General features: G+C 45.0%; 1 protein-coding gene across 1 annotated transcript; it reads right to left on the bottom strand.

The window, feature by feature from the left end:
• Positions 1-879: 879 nt before the first annotated feature.
• On the bottom strand, positions 880-17399 carry LOC122937803 (insulin-induced gene 1 protein). Its single transcript, XM_044292861.1, has 6 exons — positions 17189-17399; positions 15165-15525; positions 9884-10008; positions 8091-8257; positions 7180-7279; positions 880-6153 (listed from the first exon to the last, which is right to left on the bottom strand). The coding sequence occupies exons 2-6, from the start codon at positions 15496-15498 to the stop codon at positions 6124-6126; spliced, it is 756 nt and encodes a 251-aa protein (XP_044148796.1). The 5' UTR covers positions 15499-15525; positions 17189-17399; the 3' UTR covers positions 880-6123.
• Positions 17400-18248: the final 849 nt, after the last annotated feature.

Raw genomic sequence — 18248 nt, 5'->3', positions numbered from 1 at the left:
CCGTGGCCAATCAGCGATCACAAGACCAAGCCACTATTGGGCCAGGAATGCGGCAGCGGTGCAGGAACGCAGTGTGTTGTGCTTTATTATTTTAAATTGGTCACAGGTTACCACGATTGGGGGATGACGGCTCCTATGCGGAACAATCCCTTTAAGGCCCCTTTTACACAAATTATGTCAGGATCTGTTCGGGGGGGGGGAAAGGTTTGCATGCAAGTGCAGTCCATTTTGTCTAGGGTTGCGTTCAGTAGTTCTTCATGCAGATGCTATCAGCTTTGATGCATTTTTCATGTGCGTTAAAAAAAAAAAAAAAAATAAACTGAAGAATTGCAAACATCTAGCAACCATCAGTGTAATACGCTTTACATCGGATGCAATGCATTTTTCAGAGAAGCCCCATTCGCTTCTATAGGACCAGGGATGCATGAAAAACACAGAATATAGAACATGCTGCGATTTTCACGAAACAGAGATGATGCGTGAAAAACAAAACTCATGTACACAGGGCCATATAGCAGGTGTATGGGAAAAACTTGACAGGCTAACCACGCCCACTTTTCAAAAACTTTATGTAAAAATGGCAAATAAAAAAGGTCAAACGGTGCAGGGTTTGATAAATTCTGCAGGACTTTTCTGTAAAGCAGGAATCCAAATGCTCATGTGAACGTGCCCTAAAAGGTGCACTAGATTTATCACCCACGGGCTTCTAGGTCATCGAAGCAGTGTATGGATGACATACATTTCAAGGGCTGCATTTTATCAGCTGTTATTAAAGGGGTTGTCTCCTAAAGATAAGGACCAGGATCTGGAGGGGTGGGGAGACTCCACTGACAATGAACTGTAGTGCTTCTGTACATGACACAAACACAACAAAAGAGGTAAATGATCCACAACTTTTAATACAAAAAAATAAAATAAAAAAATATGATACACAAAGCAGTCACAGAAATCCTACACATAAAGGTCATTAACTGGAAAAATAATACAAAGTCAATGTATATCCATAGTCCAGCATAGTGCAATTTTTTGTTAACTTTTACAACTTGGCAAACTTTTGGTTCAGAAACTTGCTGCAAGTATTGGCAAAACAGAGTTACTTGTCTCTATATTTGGTTTGTTACATTGAAAAAAAACCAAAAAAAACTCAAGACGTAGAGCCTGTAAAGTCCACAATAAGGGCTCATGCACACTGCTATGCCCGGCCGTTCCATGCTTTGGGGATCGCAATGCACGGGCAACATCTGTGCGGCTGCCGCAGAAAGATCCAGACTCCAACTTGAATGGGTCTGGGATCCATCCGCGGCGCAAAAAATGTATGCGATATGGGCCCAACCTTTGTGTGCATGAGCCCCAATTAGAAGAAGCCTTTTTTAAATATATTGTTGATCAGATTTGATGCGGACAACAGCGCTGCATGCAGCACTATTCTCATTAAAAGGACAAAGCCCACGAAAAACCAGATAAAAAAAAAAAAAAAAAAAAAAAAAAAAAAAAAAAGGAAGGAGTCAGGGACTGGTGGTATCCGCAATGTCGCAGATCTGAGACTGGAAACCTGGGATCCTCCAGCTAAGGTGAAGCTACAAGCGAAAGACTGGCTGCATTCTCTATCGAGGACACATGAAAGCCTGGCCAAGTGCATATACATGGGGTGTTCAGAGAGATTAGAAATCCGCTGTCTAAAAAGGTATATGACCACCTTTAGGATTTTCTTACGGTTATATGGCGTATGAGCACCAGAACTGTTGCCTTACCCGACACTTGCAGGTGGGCTACATGGCTATGAAAGGACGCCTCTGAATGTCAGATGAAGGCACTACTATCCTTTTTTGGCAGTCATTTCTAAACTACAGCAGTCCCCTTCCGATGCCGGCATCTCAACTCCTAAATTTCCTGCTAATATATAATTGACATATGATAAGTGTCGATCCATAAATCTCTGGCAGCCCCATAGAGAATAAATACAGTGGCATGGTGCATGCTCAGCCAGCCGCTCCATTCATTTCTGTTCACGAGGCACTGATTGTGGTCGGTGCGGGGGTCCCATAGAACTGACCTAGTTATCCTCCATCTTATGGATAATTTTATATAACCAAAATACCTTCAATTTGTTTTATTTAACAAAAATAGCACAAAAGATTTTGCGATTGACAATAAAACCAGGATTCGGTTGGAAGATAATACAGAAATCCAACCATCTTGCAGCAAGAGTTGATACCAAAAGCATAATTTCCTTTCATAAAAGTAAAATATAAAAAGGCAACTTCACAAAAAAAAAAAAAAAAAAAAAAGCCTTAAAGATCATAAATGGAGTACTTGTCAATACAGCTCAATGAATACAAATAAATGCATACCGATTTTGTCTATTACAGAAATTATTGCTGATTTGCATCATTAGAACCCCTTCTAGGAGACCTGTCACACCATTGTTGTGGGAGATATTCTGACCGCCAGCAGGAAGAATCATCCATTTGCTGCCATTTACACAGTACGGCCTCATGTACACAATTGTATTATGGCTCCGTACAACAATGGATTTGTACTAACATAAAGAGGCTATTCTGTACCCCCGTATGCTTTAGAGTTCATATGGAGGCTTCTTTTGAGGCATACCCCATTGGCTGCCATTTACAGAGCACCATACAACAGCACATGGGATTTAGAACACTTTCGGATTACCCCTCTCTTATGCATGAGGCCTAAAGCCATTTCCACTACCCGGGAAGCGGCTGGACAAAAACCACAATGATTTTTGTCCGGTCGAGTCCCTTCCGGAACAGCCTGCCGGAGGTGTGGAAATAGCCTTGGGCTGTATTCACACTTCTGTGAGCAGACTGTATGTGCCTTCCCAAAAATGGGATCAGATCCTGCAAAGAAAGAGCCGACTTACCTGCTTTTCTTTAGGAAGATCCAAACCCGTTTTTCAGAAGGAATTGTGCAGGCTTCATGAGGTTGTCCAAACCTTTTGAAGCCGGTTACTGCAGCGCCTCTCCCATTCACTTCCATGCGAGTAGCACTGATGTAACCAGCTTAATCCACAGCACAATGGCCGGAGCTTTTTTTTTGTGGTGCAGAGGCATGGACAGAAACACCTGTAGTGCTTCCGTGGGTTTCTGTGCCTCCGTTCCGCACCATTCAAGTGAATTGGTGCGCATCTGTGATGCTGGGTGCACACGGCAGGTGCCAGTGTATTGCGGACCCGCAATATGGCCGATGCCGGGCAACAGCTCAGGCTATGGTGTGTGAGCGAGTGGTTTATTTAGTGCCAAAGGATACAAGACCTGGTATTGGGAAACAGGAAAACCATCACAAAAGCCTCCCTGTCAGCTTTTGGCATTTAAAATATGGCTCTCGCAAGTAGTCATAATGCAATCATATGAATGAAGCCTTAGGTCTGTGATGGCTATCCTCCAGCTGTGGTAAAACTACAACTCCCAAGATGCACACTTGCTTTGCTGTTCTCAGCACTCCATATAAATGAATGGAGCATGCTGGGAGTCGTAGCTTCACCACAGCTAGAGGTTAGCCATCACTGGCTTAGGTTATGCTCCCAAACATGAGGGACACGCTCCCATATCCTCAGCTGTAGGAACTTGTAGAGTTAGGTTATAGTTATGTGGCCCAGTAGGGCCCAACAGTATACAATTCGCAATGCCGTAATATACTGTATATAATTTAAAGGGAATCTATCATTTAGATAAAGGTCTATAGGGAGAGACTTATCAAAATTGGCGCAAAGGAAACCCGGCTTAGTTACACACAGCCGCATGACATTCCTCAGAAACGGAGGCGGAATTTGATTGCAAAAACTGCAATCAATCCAGATAACATGTTATATGCAGACTTTGCTGCAGAGTTCCCCTTATGCATTGTAAAGGGTGGAAAATCCATATGGACCTGCTGCAGATCTCACACGGCAGCGCAATTTTTTGCTGCAGGTCTTTTTTCCGCAGTGTGTGAATGCTAGTGGGTAAAATTTCAACCGCTTTGCTGCTAATGTAATAAGAGGTGACTTTTCCACAAGCAATTCTGTGAGTGGGTGTGAACTCACCTCAAAAAAGGATGATTATTTATTGTCAATGTCCCAGAAAACCTAGAGGAATCTAGATCTGTGAGGATTGATTTTTCAAGTTCCATTTGAAAAGTCAAGGTGAAAGCACTTGATGGTCTACGAGGTCCTGCTCACCAAGTCTAAGCTGTGCTTTCAAGAGAAACATCTTATTACAAGGTACACCAACACTCTTCCTGAAGAACACGTCTGCTTTATCCCAGTTGCTCCAGGTTTAGCGCTCTACTAAAGCGAGCGATTTCACTCTACCTTTTCTTCTTGATGGCAGATATTTAAGATACTACTTAATGCTTTCTGACTACAGAATGTGATTTTAAAGCGCATCGACAAATCAATAAATTGTGCAAATATTTAATGTAACGATACCACAATGAAAGGAGCAGATAGATTCCCTTTAAGTTTTTTTTTTTTAAACACATTGCACTTGTCATTTTGACTGTTCGTAATCAGACTGAACTACATGTAATTAAATGTGAACAATCAATAATCTGAGCTCACAAATACTACAGAAGACTAAAAAAAACAAAACCATGTTAAATGAAGTGACAAATGCACTTTTATCTTTACAAGGCAATCACAGACTGCAAATATTAATAAGGCTGTGAGACACACACAAAATATCCGCCTCTTCTAGCATAATAAATGACACTTTAACACGTAAAGGTTCTTCTCTGGCTGTCCCGTCTTATGAATATGACTATTGCTGGTGTCACATGTGGCTGGCAAAGCAGGGACAATAAAAGCGGTTGATCTGCAGTACTACCAAGTGTACTGTGTTATGCCCATTAAGAAATGAAAGGGATGTGGCACTCGACCATTCATATTATAGTCCAGAAAATTGCCATTAAGGCTACATGCACACGACCGTTTGTTTCATGTTCCATAAGCCACGGATCCACAAAATACGGCAACAGACCGTGTGTATGCCACACTTTCTGCACGTTGTTAGAATGCCTATTCTTGTCTCCAAAACGGACAAGTATAGAACATGTTCAATAATTTGCTGCATGGCCTCAGATATGGACAGCACATGGATGACATTTTTTTGCAGCACCGTAGAAATGAATGGGTCCATGTGCAAACCGGATGTGGGACGAAAATATGGCTGTGTGAATGAGGCCTAACATCGTTGGAAAGGTGGCCCCACAGGAATTTAAGCCAACCACGAGCCTTTACGCAGGCTGACAATTCTAGTCAAGCATCTCTGCCTACACTGTCACCTTCTAATAGCAAGAAAGCCAAACCATCTGATGATCCAGCCACTTGGCCCAGCAATCAGTCATATACATTAAGCCAAAGTGGAAAATTTTCCAGCTTCTAGTGGTCACCAGGGCTAGCTACTTTCTGGTCAAAACTGATCATGTAGCTTATTTTTAGAATGCTTATTACTATAGTCTCAGCTACCATCACAGTTCAGTATGCTGGAGACTCTCACCCCTGTTGCCAATATGGGCCTAGCAAGTATGAAGGAAAACTCAACATACTGCCCCCTAGATTAGATCTGGTGGCCTCAACTACGTTTCCCCTTCATGCTGCAGCTTTTTTGCCCACAGCCTTATTTTCCATGGTAGACAAACAATAAACTCCTATCACTTCATCTTATTTTTTTTCCTCTTTTCATGCATCCATTAGGACTTCCAGACGTCGTAGCAAAACTCCATAACAGTAATTTCCTCCTTATCTTCTCAGAATGAAATTGTAATACTGGTACTTGAAGCTGGCACCCCAGCCTATTACACCATGCAGAAGACATCTGACATCCTACCACTAGAGACAAAAAACAAAAACAAAACTGCAGCGATCATGGAAGAAAAGATGCGTTATCGGGTGATTTGTTCTTCTCTTATCGCAGTTCCTCCAGGTATAGGAATAGTCCGATGTGGTAAAAATCCATAGAGCTAGGAACAAGATTCCGCACACAGTAGAATGTACTAACCAAATAATGAAGTGACAGCCTTCACAGTTTAATGCGTTTGCAGGTGAAAAGTTTGCAAGCTTTTCCCCGAAATGTGCCTCATTCTTCTCTTAGTACATTTAAGTATGGCAAGGTGATGTATCTAGTCTGTGTGCACTTTATCTGTAGGACCCTGCAATAGAAAAAATATAAATAAATAAGCGTTTCTGAATACACACAAATATACAGCAGTTGCCAGAAATATATATTTAAAGAGGACCTTTCATTACAATAAAAAAAATTCTAAACCAAGTATGCTGACATGTAGAGCGGCGCCCAGGGATCTCCCTGCACTTACTATTATCCCTGGGCGCCGCTCCGGTCTCACGGTATATTCAGATTTTTGGCTCAACTGGGAGGAGCCTGCTCTTGTTCTCCTGGGCGTCTCCTTCTCCTAGGCTGGAGTGCTGGCCAATCGCAGCTCTCAGCTCATAGCCTTGGAGAAAAAAAAAAAACAAAAAAAAAAAACAACACCTCTCAGGCCATGACCTGAGCACTGCGATTGGCCAGCACTCCAGCCTAGGAGAAGGAGACGCCCAGGAGAACAAGAGCAGGCTCCTCCCAGTTGAGCCGAAAATCTGAAGATACCGGAGCCTATACCGGGACAACGGTGCAGCGCCCAGGGATAATAGTAAGTGCAGGGAGATCCCTGGGCGCCGCTCTCCATGTCAGCATACTTAGTTTAGATTTTTTATTGTAATGAAAGGTCCTCTTTAAGCTACTGTAATGAAAACCAATTGTTGACCAGACGCTCTGCACCGGGACAATGCAACTTTGCAGCAATTTCTGTCAGCGAACAAAGGTGCAATGCCATGTGCACAATACAAGATAGTGCTTTACCTTTACTACTCCATAGTAATTGAGGCTTTGCCCTAAGCTACATAGAAGTCAAGTTGGACCACAACTCTGCCATTAAAATCTGTCTCAAAGTAAACCAACCAGTAGTTGGGATAGAGTCAGAAAAGCGTCCATCCCTGCACCAGATTTATCATCCAGCCCAAGACTTGTGATAAATCTGGTGCAGGTCTAGACACCTGTCTAAGCTTACGCCATCTTTAGGATTAGTAAACGTGGGCCAATAGTTACTGAGATTGTAATTCTAGCATGCATTTCACCAAGTAATGAATATGCTAGTTGGCTAATGTATAAAGTAAATTACCATAGCTAGTTGCCTCCCTATATTTCCCACAGTCACTCCTCCAGAAAAGAATATACATGGCAGCCAGGAGCGGATATATAGGAAGTCTGGGGACATGTACCTAAATAAAAAGAAAGAAGAGTTTAATAAAGTTCAAACTAAAATGGTTTCACTTCAAGCAAGGAGCATAAAGTGCAATCACTAATTTCTACTGTACTCTTGAAGAACACATCTGTCTAAAGGCCCTTTGACATGAGCCAGTAATCGGCCAAATGAACATTCGCTTGAGGACTCCAGCATAATATAAACCGGACGGATTAGTTATGCAGGCCATAGACTTCTATTATAACGGAATGCCTCTAAAGGCATTCAGTCATGGAATTGCGTTATGGTCCATGGTAACGGAATCCATAACACAATTCACATTACACCACAACGCAAACAAAAACGAATGTCAAAATATGAAATTCACTCATCCCCAATTATGATCTATGCTACTCCATGGAATGGTTTACTAGAAACTATGGGCGATATCCAACGAGAAGTAGTGGGACAAGGCGCACAACTCTGACAGGTGTACTGTATATGCCAGGAGCTTCTATCTGCGTCAAACGGAGGTTAATAGCGTGATGTGAACAGAGGCTAATCCTTTACAGATCTGCCATTTAGGAACCAGATAAAATAGGTGGCATGAATAGAAATTGCTGCAATTTGGGAAATGCAGTTCAAATCTAAAAGTAAAGTCTGCAATTGAGAACACAAAAAGGGCATTTTCTCCCAGGAACAGTGCCACTGTGGCTGGTATTGCAGCTTTTCCTCATTCAAATAAACAGGGACTAAACTACATTACCAGACACAGCGTGGACAAGAATGGCACTGTTTTTTGGGAAAGCAGAAGATCTTTTTTTAGAATCCCACACCCTGCAACTTACTGGTAAACTCCATTGTAGACAAGGAACTGTGTGATGAGTGTTGCAAGAAAGGCTATTGTAATTCCAAGTCCCAGGCCACTGCGGGAGCGGTCAAAGGTCCACCACAGGCCCAAAGACAGGGCTGCAAGGGTCAATGACAGCTGAGCATTATTAGCAAAATCCAGTTTCTGATTGAATACTTGGATTAAGGAAAAAAAAAAAAAAAAAAAAAAAAAAACACACCACACATTGTACATTTACAGTAATACACATTCCATGGGAGTAATTAAATAAATAATTCTTACTGGCTGTTTACCCCTTTGTAGTCTGGATGAGTCCATCAGTTCCTACAAGTTTCCGTTAGGCCTTATGCACACAGCACAGATGCTGGACTGGAGCACATGTCAGACTGAAAAATCCTCCATATAAAAAAATCTGCATTATAGAGAGCTACAGTAAAAGCCCTAAAGTACTTTGAGAGTGCCCTATTATAACAGCCCTCTATCAGAGCTAAAGCACGTCAGTGTGCCTAAGGCCTTACAATACATGCTTAAAGAGAATGTCATCGAAACATGACCGGCAAGTTTTTTTATGTTATACATCTTTAAAGAATGTTTGGTGATGCAAGTTTTAGTTTTCCATGTCAATATCTATATGCTTTTAAGAACAGCTCGGGCAACATGGCAGCCTCCATAATCATGTTCAAGAAAAATAATTCTACAAATCAGAAAATAAAAAAAAAGGGATATGCGTCACCATCTGGATTTAGGGCTCTTTCACACTTGCGTTGTCCGGATCCGTCGTGTACTCCATTTGCCGGAAGTGCCCGCCGGATCCATAACACCGCAAGTGAACTGAAAGCATTTGAAGACGGATCCGTCTTCAAAATGCTTTCAGTGTTACTATGGCAGCCAGGACGCTATTAAAGTCCTGGTTGCCATAGTAGTAGTCGGGAGCAGTATACTTACCGTCTGTGCGGCTCCCGGGGCGCTCCAGAATGACGTCAGAGCGCCCCATGCGCATGGATGACGTGATCCATGCGATCACGTCATCCATGCGCGTGGGGTGCCCTGACGTCACTCTGAAGCGCCCGGGAGCCGCACGGACGGTAAGTATACTGCTCCCCACTACACTTTACCATGGCAAACAGGACTTTGGTTACCATGGCTGCCAGGACACTATTCAGAAAAAGCTAAACGTCGGATCCGGTAATGCACCGAAACGACGTTTAGCTTAAGGCCGGATCCGGATTAATGCCTTTCAATGGGCATTAATTCCGGATCCGGCCTTGCAGCAAGTGTTCCGTATTTTTGGCCGGAGCAAAAAGCGCAGCATGCTGCGGTATTTTCTCCGGCCAAAAAACGTTCCAGTCCTGAACTGAAGACATCCTGATGCATCCTGAACGGATTTCTCTCCATTCAGAATGCACTGATCAGGATTTTTCCGGCATAGAGCCCCAACGACGGAACTCTATGCCGGAAAAGAACAACGCAAGTGTGAAAGAGCCCATAACTAGTGGGGAAAAAAATAATAAAAATAAGTTATAGGCGACAACTAACCTTTAAAAAGAGTTGTCCAGTCCTTTTATCCTCAGTACAGACAGCAGGGGTCTGATGCCCAGCACTCCTGCCAATTAGCGCTGACACTACAAAGCTCTGTCCATTATGTAGTGACTGGTGCTGGTACCTACAGCACTGCTACTATTGATACAACCCCTTTAATACATACCGCAATAAACTATACATGAGTATATAAAGAACAGCTAATCTAGTAAATCCATCATAAAAGGCTGTGTAATACTGATTGAAGGATACAGCACTAGCATGATTAATGCCGACAAAAACTGCGATGCATCTCATGACGCTGGCCCACTCCCTCTTGAACTTGTGAGGTTCACCAAGGTGGCTGTCGATGCAGGGATACAGAAGGCCAACAACAGCTGGAAGACAAGAGCCCATATATTAGATTATTTTATCATTACAAAAAAAACAGTAGTGCAGAGTATACAGAACAGTCTTGCTGGAGAAACAGTATTTTGACTCCTAGCGAGCACAGCGGTTTGGCATTAATAACGGGTTCCTCAGCAGAGGGGCCACAAGATACAGGTGCCCACAAGCTGCCACCACTCACATTCCATCTTTCCACAATAATACTGAAACACAGACATTTATCATGATTCAAAAGGATTCTGTGGATCTGTGGGGGGAGGGGATGTCCTGGAAGCGAGACCCCCGCTGATGGCATACTGACCTGTTCTAAAGACATATCATCAATATGCAAATGCCAGGGAACCCCTTTAAACCATCACAGTACACACCTCACCTAACTGAAAGTAAAACTAAAGCCCATCTGTTTCCGATGTACTGGTGGGGAGGTTTATGCAATTCTGAAAGACAGACATGCAAGTCACACAAGACATTTAAAGGGGTTGTCCGGGTTCAGAGCGGAACCCGGACATACCCTTATTTTCACCCCGGCAGCCCCCCTGAGCCTAGCATCAGAGCATCTCATGCTCCGATGCGCTCCCATGCCCTGCGCTAGATCGCGCAGGGCACGGGCTCTTGTGTTTTCAATAACACACTGCCGGGCGGTAACTTCCGCCCGGCAGTGTGTTCGGTGACGTCACCGGCTCTGAGGGGCGGGCTTTAGCTCTGCCCTAGCCGTTTTACTGGCTAGGGCAGAGCCAAATCCCACCCATCAGTGCCGGTGACGTCACCGGGCTGCCTGTCAGCCCCATAGAGAGCCCCGGTACATCACCGGAACTCTTAAAAATGCCTTTGCCCTGTGCAATTTAGCGCAGGGCAAAGGAGAGCATCGGAGCATGAACTGCTCCGATGCTCATGTCAGGGGGGCTGCCTGGGTGAAAATGGAGGTATGTCCAGGTTCAGCTCTGAACCTGGACAAGCCCTTTAAAGGGGTTGTCTGCCTTTTTCTTACAGGTGATCTATCTTTTGGATAGGTCATCGGCATCTGCTCGACAGAGGTCTGACACCCAGGATCCCTGCCGATCAGATACTGGTGACCTATCCAAAAGATAGATCACTGGTAAGAAAAAAGTGGACAACCCCTTTAACCATTAAAATATTTGTAAATAAAAGTAAGAAATATGACTTTCATCAGACTGCGTCAATAACATATGTGCCGCTTATCTCTTCAAAAGAATGCCACCATCTATTGCTAGCTGCACACGTGCTGGTAACAGTAAATGCATGCAGATAGTTAGGGCGCCTTCACACGCGGCAGAAAATTCTGCGACTGAAAATCTTTTTAATTCATTTCAGCAAGCTCATGGATTTCTGCCAGCTCCATTAAAGTGAATGGAACTGATTTCAGTCGCAGAATTTTCTGCCTCAAAAATCTGCTGGGTGTGAGGGCGCCCTATTAGACATTATTAAACCATCTGCGCATATGTCCAACGGGTTAATATGCCTAATTTAGGTCTGTGCTCCGAAAATGGAGGCTGATGGAGGAGTTTTCTGAACAGCTTCCATTCACTTACACTGGGAATGGACAGGGGAATTAGCGCATGTGAAGTATAAGTGAATGGAATCCGTTGATAGACCCTGCAAGGTAGGCAAATCCGATCTATGCACGGATGATTTAATAATGTCTATTACTAGATGCGTGCATTTGTTGTTCTTAGAGGAAAACCCCTTTAAACGTAGCATCCTCTTACACCTATGTAATGCTGCTCATGTCTGTGCTATTGGCACAGTCTGATAAATGTGTCATTTTTACACTACAGATATTTCAATAGTTAAACCTTTTATGTTTTAAAATGTAGGTTTTCTTTTAGGATTAGTATTCTTTTATATAATTGCCTAACCATCCCTACCAGTACAATCAGATAGGCTTTAGTTTTACTTTCGGTCAGACGAGGCGTGCACTCTGATGTTTTAAAAGGGACTTTACAGATTGGGCAGAGCGAGTGTAAGGTACGGATGTCCTGAGTGACTATGTACTTACACCGGGCGGTCCGTCCCCAGCACAAGTGAATGGAGGCTGCTGATGGACAGGCCCCTCCATCAGCGGCCATTTTCGAAAACGCCGACCTAGGCATATTAAACAATAGTACACTGGCGTGGACGGTTTAATAATCACCATTAGGCTCCATTCACACATCCGCAATTCCATTCCGTATTTTGCGGAACGGAATTGTGGACCCATTCATTTCTATGGGGCCGCACGACCCCGACCCGGAATTGCGGACCTGCACTTCTGATCCTGAAAATAAAATAGAACATATCCTATTCTTGTCCGCAATAGCAGACAAGAATAGGCATATTCTCTTCGTGCCGGCAATGTGCGGTCCGCAAAATGCGGAACGCACATTTCCGCTGTCCATGTTTTGCGGATCCGCAAAACACACACGAATATGTGAATGGACCCTTACTAGCTGAATGCATGAGCTGACCGAAGCACAAGGGCAGCAAGTAATAGTGGCCATCCCCTTTAAGTAGCATATTTAGTCAGAAATTAACGATGCATTCTCGCTTTCTCACCAACAAGATGTTCTGCAGAAGCTGAGGTATCTATTAAGGGTCTATTCACACGTCCGCAATTTCGTTCCGCATTTTGTGCAACGGAATTGCGGACCCATTCACTTCTATGGGGCAGCACGATGTGCTGCCTGGACACGGAATTGCGGACCCGCAATTGCTGACAAGAACAGGCATATTCTATTAGTGCCGGCAATGTGCTGAACGCACATTGCCGCTGTCCGTGTTTTGCGGATTCGCAAAACATGTTGTGGATGTGTGAATGGAGCCTAAAAAAGGAAATTATCTACACCCTACCTTAAAGTTTTAGACGCACTTGTGCCATGTTATATATAGTCACAGAGGTCCTTGATGGTGAGGTCTACCCCATATAGATTAGAAGTGTGTGTGTGCTGCATCGCATGCCCTGTATTAGCTATAGCACTTTCCAGATTTGCTCTTGTAGTGTTTTACACACTCTTGTACCGCACCACGCAATGTGAAGGTGCAATATAATTAAAAATAATAAATCATTGCCACTGCAAAGTCGTTTCCTATAGAGGACTGCACATAAACGTTGTGCAATTGGATGGAGGTCGTATATTTAGCTGCAGCAGCACAGACGCCTGGAGATTTCGCTTTCAGCCTCTGCCCTCCCAGCGATGATTCATGAGATGCTTGTGGCAGAGACTCCCGAGTGCTGATCACTTCCTTATTTTCCTGCAGAGCGGTGGCATGTACACGTGAGCGCCAATGAGGGCTGAGGCCGACAGCTCACCAGTTCAGGAGGCGGCCAATCCCAGGGCAAGCAGCTGACGGCATTTCCTGTGCTATCCAGACTATGCAGAGACAGAAGAAGCCGTCCTAATCCTCATATAGGATTTCTGCTGCCATTTGCACAAAACAAGATGTTCATCTCCAGGCAATTCCCCCACATTAAATAAATCAACAGAAAGAATCAGAGAAACAAGGTAACAAATCCGCTGAGAACAAAACAATCCCCAATGAGACAAGCACAAAATAAGACCTTTAATGGGCACACAGACCGCAGCACGGCAGACTTTTGGGGTTCCTTATGGCGAGATAACCAGACTGCTCTCCCCTTTTAAAGGGGTTCTCACTTCAGCAAATGGCATTTTTATCATACAGACAAAGTGAATGTCAGGCACTTAGTGACACCACATGAGATCTTTGAGGGAACCCCTGCTGGGCGGTATTAACATGGATTTTCAGCTGTGTGAACATATATGCAACCATCCGCTTACCCCAAAATAACGGCGTTTATGTGAACCCCACGGGATTGTATAGAACCCAATATCTGGGTGTTCAACAACATAGACAGTGAACTATGCATATACTACTGCTCCGGTTCTGATCACATCAAGATCGAATACAGATGTGGAGAACCTGCAGACATAATAGCCTGAAAACTCTTCCTAAGGCCTCATGCGCGTGGCCCAATTTTGCATTGGTGTCCAATCAGCATTTTTTTTGTGGATGGACTCATTCATTTCTATGGATGTGCAAAAAATAATAATCCGCGACAGCACACAGCTGTCGTCCATATCCGTTCCACAAATTATAGAACATGCCTTATTCTTGTCTATATTGTGGACAAGAATGGTCATTTCTAGTGTTGGAAAAGAGAACACCGTTGACGCAATGTGGATTTTGCGGATCTGTGGTTTGTGAACCAAAACACGGACATGGTTGTGCGCATGAGGCCTAAGGCCCCTTTCAGACGAGTGACTCGCAGCGAGGCACCCAGCCTGGACTTCCAGAACTCCCAGGGGTCACATCATATTGATATCCGATACATTCCAGACCTCTAAGGCTACTTTTACACTCGCGTTTTGGGCGGATCTATCATGGATCTGCAAAAACAGATCCGTTAAAATAATACAATCGCATGCATCCGCCATGAACGGATCCGCTTCTATTATCTGTAACATAGCCATTGTGTACCAGGACGGATCCATTTGGCTCAGTTTCGTCAAGCGGACAGCAAAACCCTGCAGGCAGCGTTTTGGTGTCCGCTTGACGAAACGGAGCGGAATGGAGACTGATCGGAGGCAAACTGATGCATTCTGAGCGGATCCTTTTCCATACAGAATGCATTAGGACAAAACTGATCCGTTTTGGACCGTGTGAGAGCCCATGACGGATCTCACAAACTGAAAGCCAGAACATGTGTGAAAAGTAGCCTTAGGCCTCGTTCACACTTCAGTGTTTAGTCAGTGATTTCCATCAGTGATTTGTGAGCCAAAACCAGGTACAACTCTAAACACAGAACAGGAGCAGATCTTTCCCTTCTACCTCATGTCTGTGGAGGCTCCACTTCTGGTTTTGGCTCACAAATCACTGATGGAAATCACTGACCAAACACTGAAGTGTGAACGAGGCCTTAGGGTTACATAGCATTATAAGTCAATATAATACTTTGTGACCCCGGCAGTGCTGGAAGTTCAGGCCTGGTGTCTCGTATGAAAGGGGTCCTACACATAGGATCAATGAAACTGAGCCAATCTGGGGTTTGGCCTTCCCCAACTACATCCAGACAAATGATCACCAGCCGACAAGCTTGACAGTCAAGTGGTGGTCCGGTAATGATACTCACCAGCCGCTGTGCCACAACATGGTGGGACCCACCAAGCTGAAGAGAAGATGGTAGCAATGACTTCCTCAGGAAATAACGTCACATTCCTTTGGATCTGGAGAAGGTTGAGCACCAAGGCAAGAAATACACCAACAATAAATAGGACCAAGCTCCTCCGGATCAGACTGCGGCCTTGGCTGCTGGCTAAGGTGCTGTAGGCGAGACTGAGGAGAGAGCTGAGCGAGGACATGGCTTCTCCTGCTCTCTGTGTTAGCCAAGTGCTAAAATTTTTGCTTTCCTTGTCTATATTTCTGGTGCAAGAGCAACTCCAGCAGTGCTCCTCGAGTCTTGGCATTTGTTTACTGGTAGTTTTTGTTTTAATCTGTAGAAGGCAGAGAAGAAGAATGATTAACACACAGAATAACAGCAGATTAGTAACCAACAGTAATATGTGAGCCAAACTGCACGTCAGCCCCGCAGAGGGCGCTCCTAGCTGAGCACAGGATGTGACGTGGAGGGGGCACCACACTGGGTACCAACTCTTCAATGACTCTGTCCATTCAGTTCACCATATGTCAATGAAACCCTGATCATCCAAGTAGATTACCTGGCATCTGGCAATGCCAGCTGATGCCTGTCACCACCACAGCCAGGACAGTTTACTTTTTTCCTAAATTGTGCCATAGAACCATTCTAATAGAACCCTAGTTTATAGAAGTCTGTGCCAGTCATTAGAGCAGGCTTAAAGGGAACCTGTCACCGGGATTTTGTGTATAGAGCTGAGGACATGGGTTGCTAGATATTCACTAGCACATCCGCAATACCCAGTCCCCACAGCTCTGTGTGCTTTTATTGTGTATAAAAACCGATTTGATACATATGCAAATTAACCTGAGATGAGTCAGAACTTGAAAATATGACTCTTCTATGGTCACACACGTAAGATATGACTCTTATGTTAATTTACATATGTATCAAATCGTTTTTTTCTCACAATAAAAGCACACAGAGCTATGGGGACTGGGTATTGCGGATGTGCTAGCGGCCATCCAGCAACCCATGTCCTCAGCTCTATACCCAAAATCCCGGTGACAGGTTCCTTTTAATGGCAGAGAAGGAATTTTACGGAGCTTAGGCCACTTTCACACTTGCGTCGCTGGATTCCGGCAGGTAGTTCCGTCGCCGGAACTGCCTGCCAGATACGGCAATCTGTATGCAAACGGATACCATTTGTAGACGGATGCAGATCCGTCTCACAAATGTATTGCAATACCGGATCCATCTCTCCGGTTGTCATCCGGAAAACGGATCCGGTGTTTATCTTTTTCACATTTCTAAAGGTCTGCGCATGCGCAGACAGCAAAACCGGATCCGTTTTTTTCAGAACACTTAGGGCTGGATACGGCATTAATGCATTTCAATGTAAAATAATGCCACATCCAGCATGTGTTCTGGAATTTTGCACGGAGAAAAAAAATAAAAATAAACTGCAACATGCTGCGGTATCTTCCCCGTCCAAAAACCGTACAGTGACTGAACTGAAGACATCCTGAACGCATTGCTCTCCATTCAGAACGCATTAGGATAAAACTGATCAGTTCTTTTCCAGTAATGAGCCCTTAGGACGGAACTCCATGCCGGAAAAGAATAACACTAGTGTGAAAGTAAGTGCCCTTATGCCATTATGTCACTACCATATGGTACCCGCCTGCCGCTGCAGTCTGATACTACTCTGCCCAAATTAGGGAACGGATTAAAGCAAAAGATAAATCCTTTCACCTACTAACTGCATAAATGACCTGTGCCACATTACTGGTGCCCATAGTTAGGCACTTACTGTTACCCGTTACTACTGAGGTTACTGTGCCAACCTCTACTGATGGCATTATTTGCAACCCACCACTACTGGCACCATGACCTGCAGCCATCACCCCTGGAAGGACCAGTGCTCAGCACTACTGGCACCATGACCTGCAGCCACATACTGGGCCCAGCACTACTGGCATCAGTAACCACATCACCCCCCATCCACATGCCAGTCTCACCTGACAGCAGGGTACACTCCGGTCGTCAGACAGAAGCCGGGATCCAACAAGCGCAGAGATAAACTTTTGCCCTTTCCTCCCTGTTGTTTCCTGTGTCCTCTTCCTCCGTCTCCGCTTTAAATACGGAGGCCGGGTGTACGTGCAGCTGTGGGCGCCCTGCCTCCCGCCCCTGCAGGTAACGCCGCCGCCGCTGTCCTCCTTTGCCCCGCTCCCTCCTCCTCCCACATTGAGTCACATGGAAGCTGCAGCTGTCCTCACCGAAAACAACATGCGGGTCTGGTGAGGCGACGGCAGCCAATCAGCGGCCGGCGGACCATATGACGTAGCGCACACACCACACACACCTTCCCGGCGCTAGGAAAAAAAACAAAACAAGTAGCGACGGGAGCGCGCACGGGCGGCGGCGGCGGCGCGCAGTGTATGGGGAAAGGGGACGTGAGTGTTCCCGCCATATGCTAGAGACACTCCCTCCAGGGCACTGACCTGCAGACCGGTTACCGGGGCCACTCCGAAAATAGCCGCGGCCTCTGGTGGCTTTACCTCGCAGCAGTCAGGGCAATGACTCTTCCTCAAGCTTTGTTGTATAGGAGACACATTTTACCTCAATTCTGTACTTTTCTTGTGAAAACAAAGACTGTGCATAGGGTGCAGTCACACACAGCGGTTGTGGTGCAGTTAAAGGGGTTGTTGAAGTTCTGTAATGCCCCCCATATGCCCGGGCCCCTCACAGAGGTTGTACTTACCTGACTCCCTTGCGTCGTGTCGCTTCTCTTACCGGCACGGCCGCTGCTGCATTTCCCCATCGTCTACTCTAGATTAAAACATCTATCGTTGGGGGTGGAGGCAACCAATAGTAGGCCGCGACGGTAACGAACCTCCCTAGCATCGCGGGTGCCGGTATGGAGGAGTGAGGCAAGAACAACCTCTGTGAGGGGCCCGGGCAAATTGGGGGGGCCCTTATAGAACTTGGATGAGCCCTTTAACTGCCCCTACACCAGACTGAAAAGTGTTGCACTTAGTGGTTTTCTGTCACTTTATTGACCCTCACAGGTGCACCAAA

Source organism: Bufo gargarizans, chromosome 5, assembly GCF_014858855.1.
Source record: "Bufo gargarizans isolate SCDJY-AF-19 chromosome 5, ASM1485885v1, whole genome shotgun sequence".
Lineage (NCBI taxonomy): Eukaryota > Metazoa > Chordata > Amphibia > Anura > Bufonidae > Bufo > Bufo gargarizans.
This window is presented reverse-complemented; position numbering and strand designations above follow the sequence as displayed.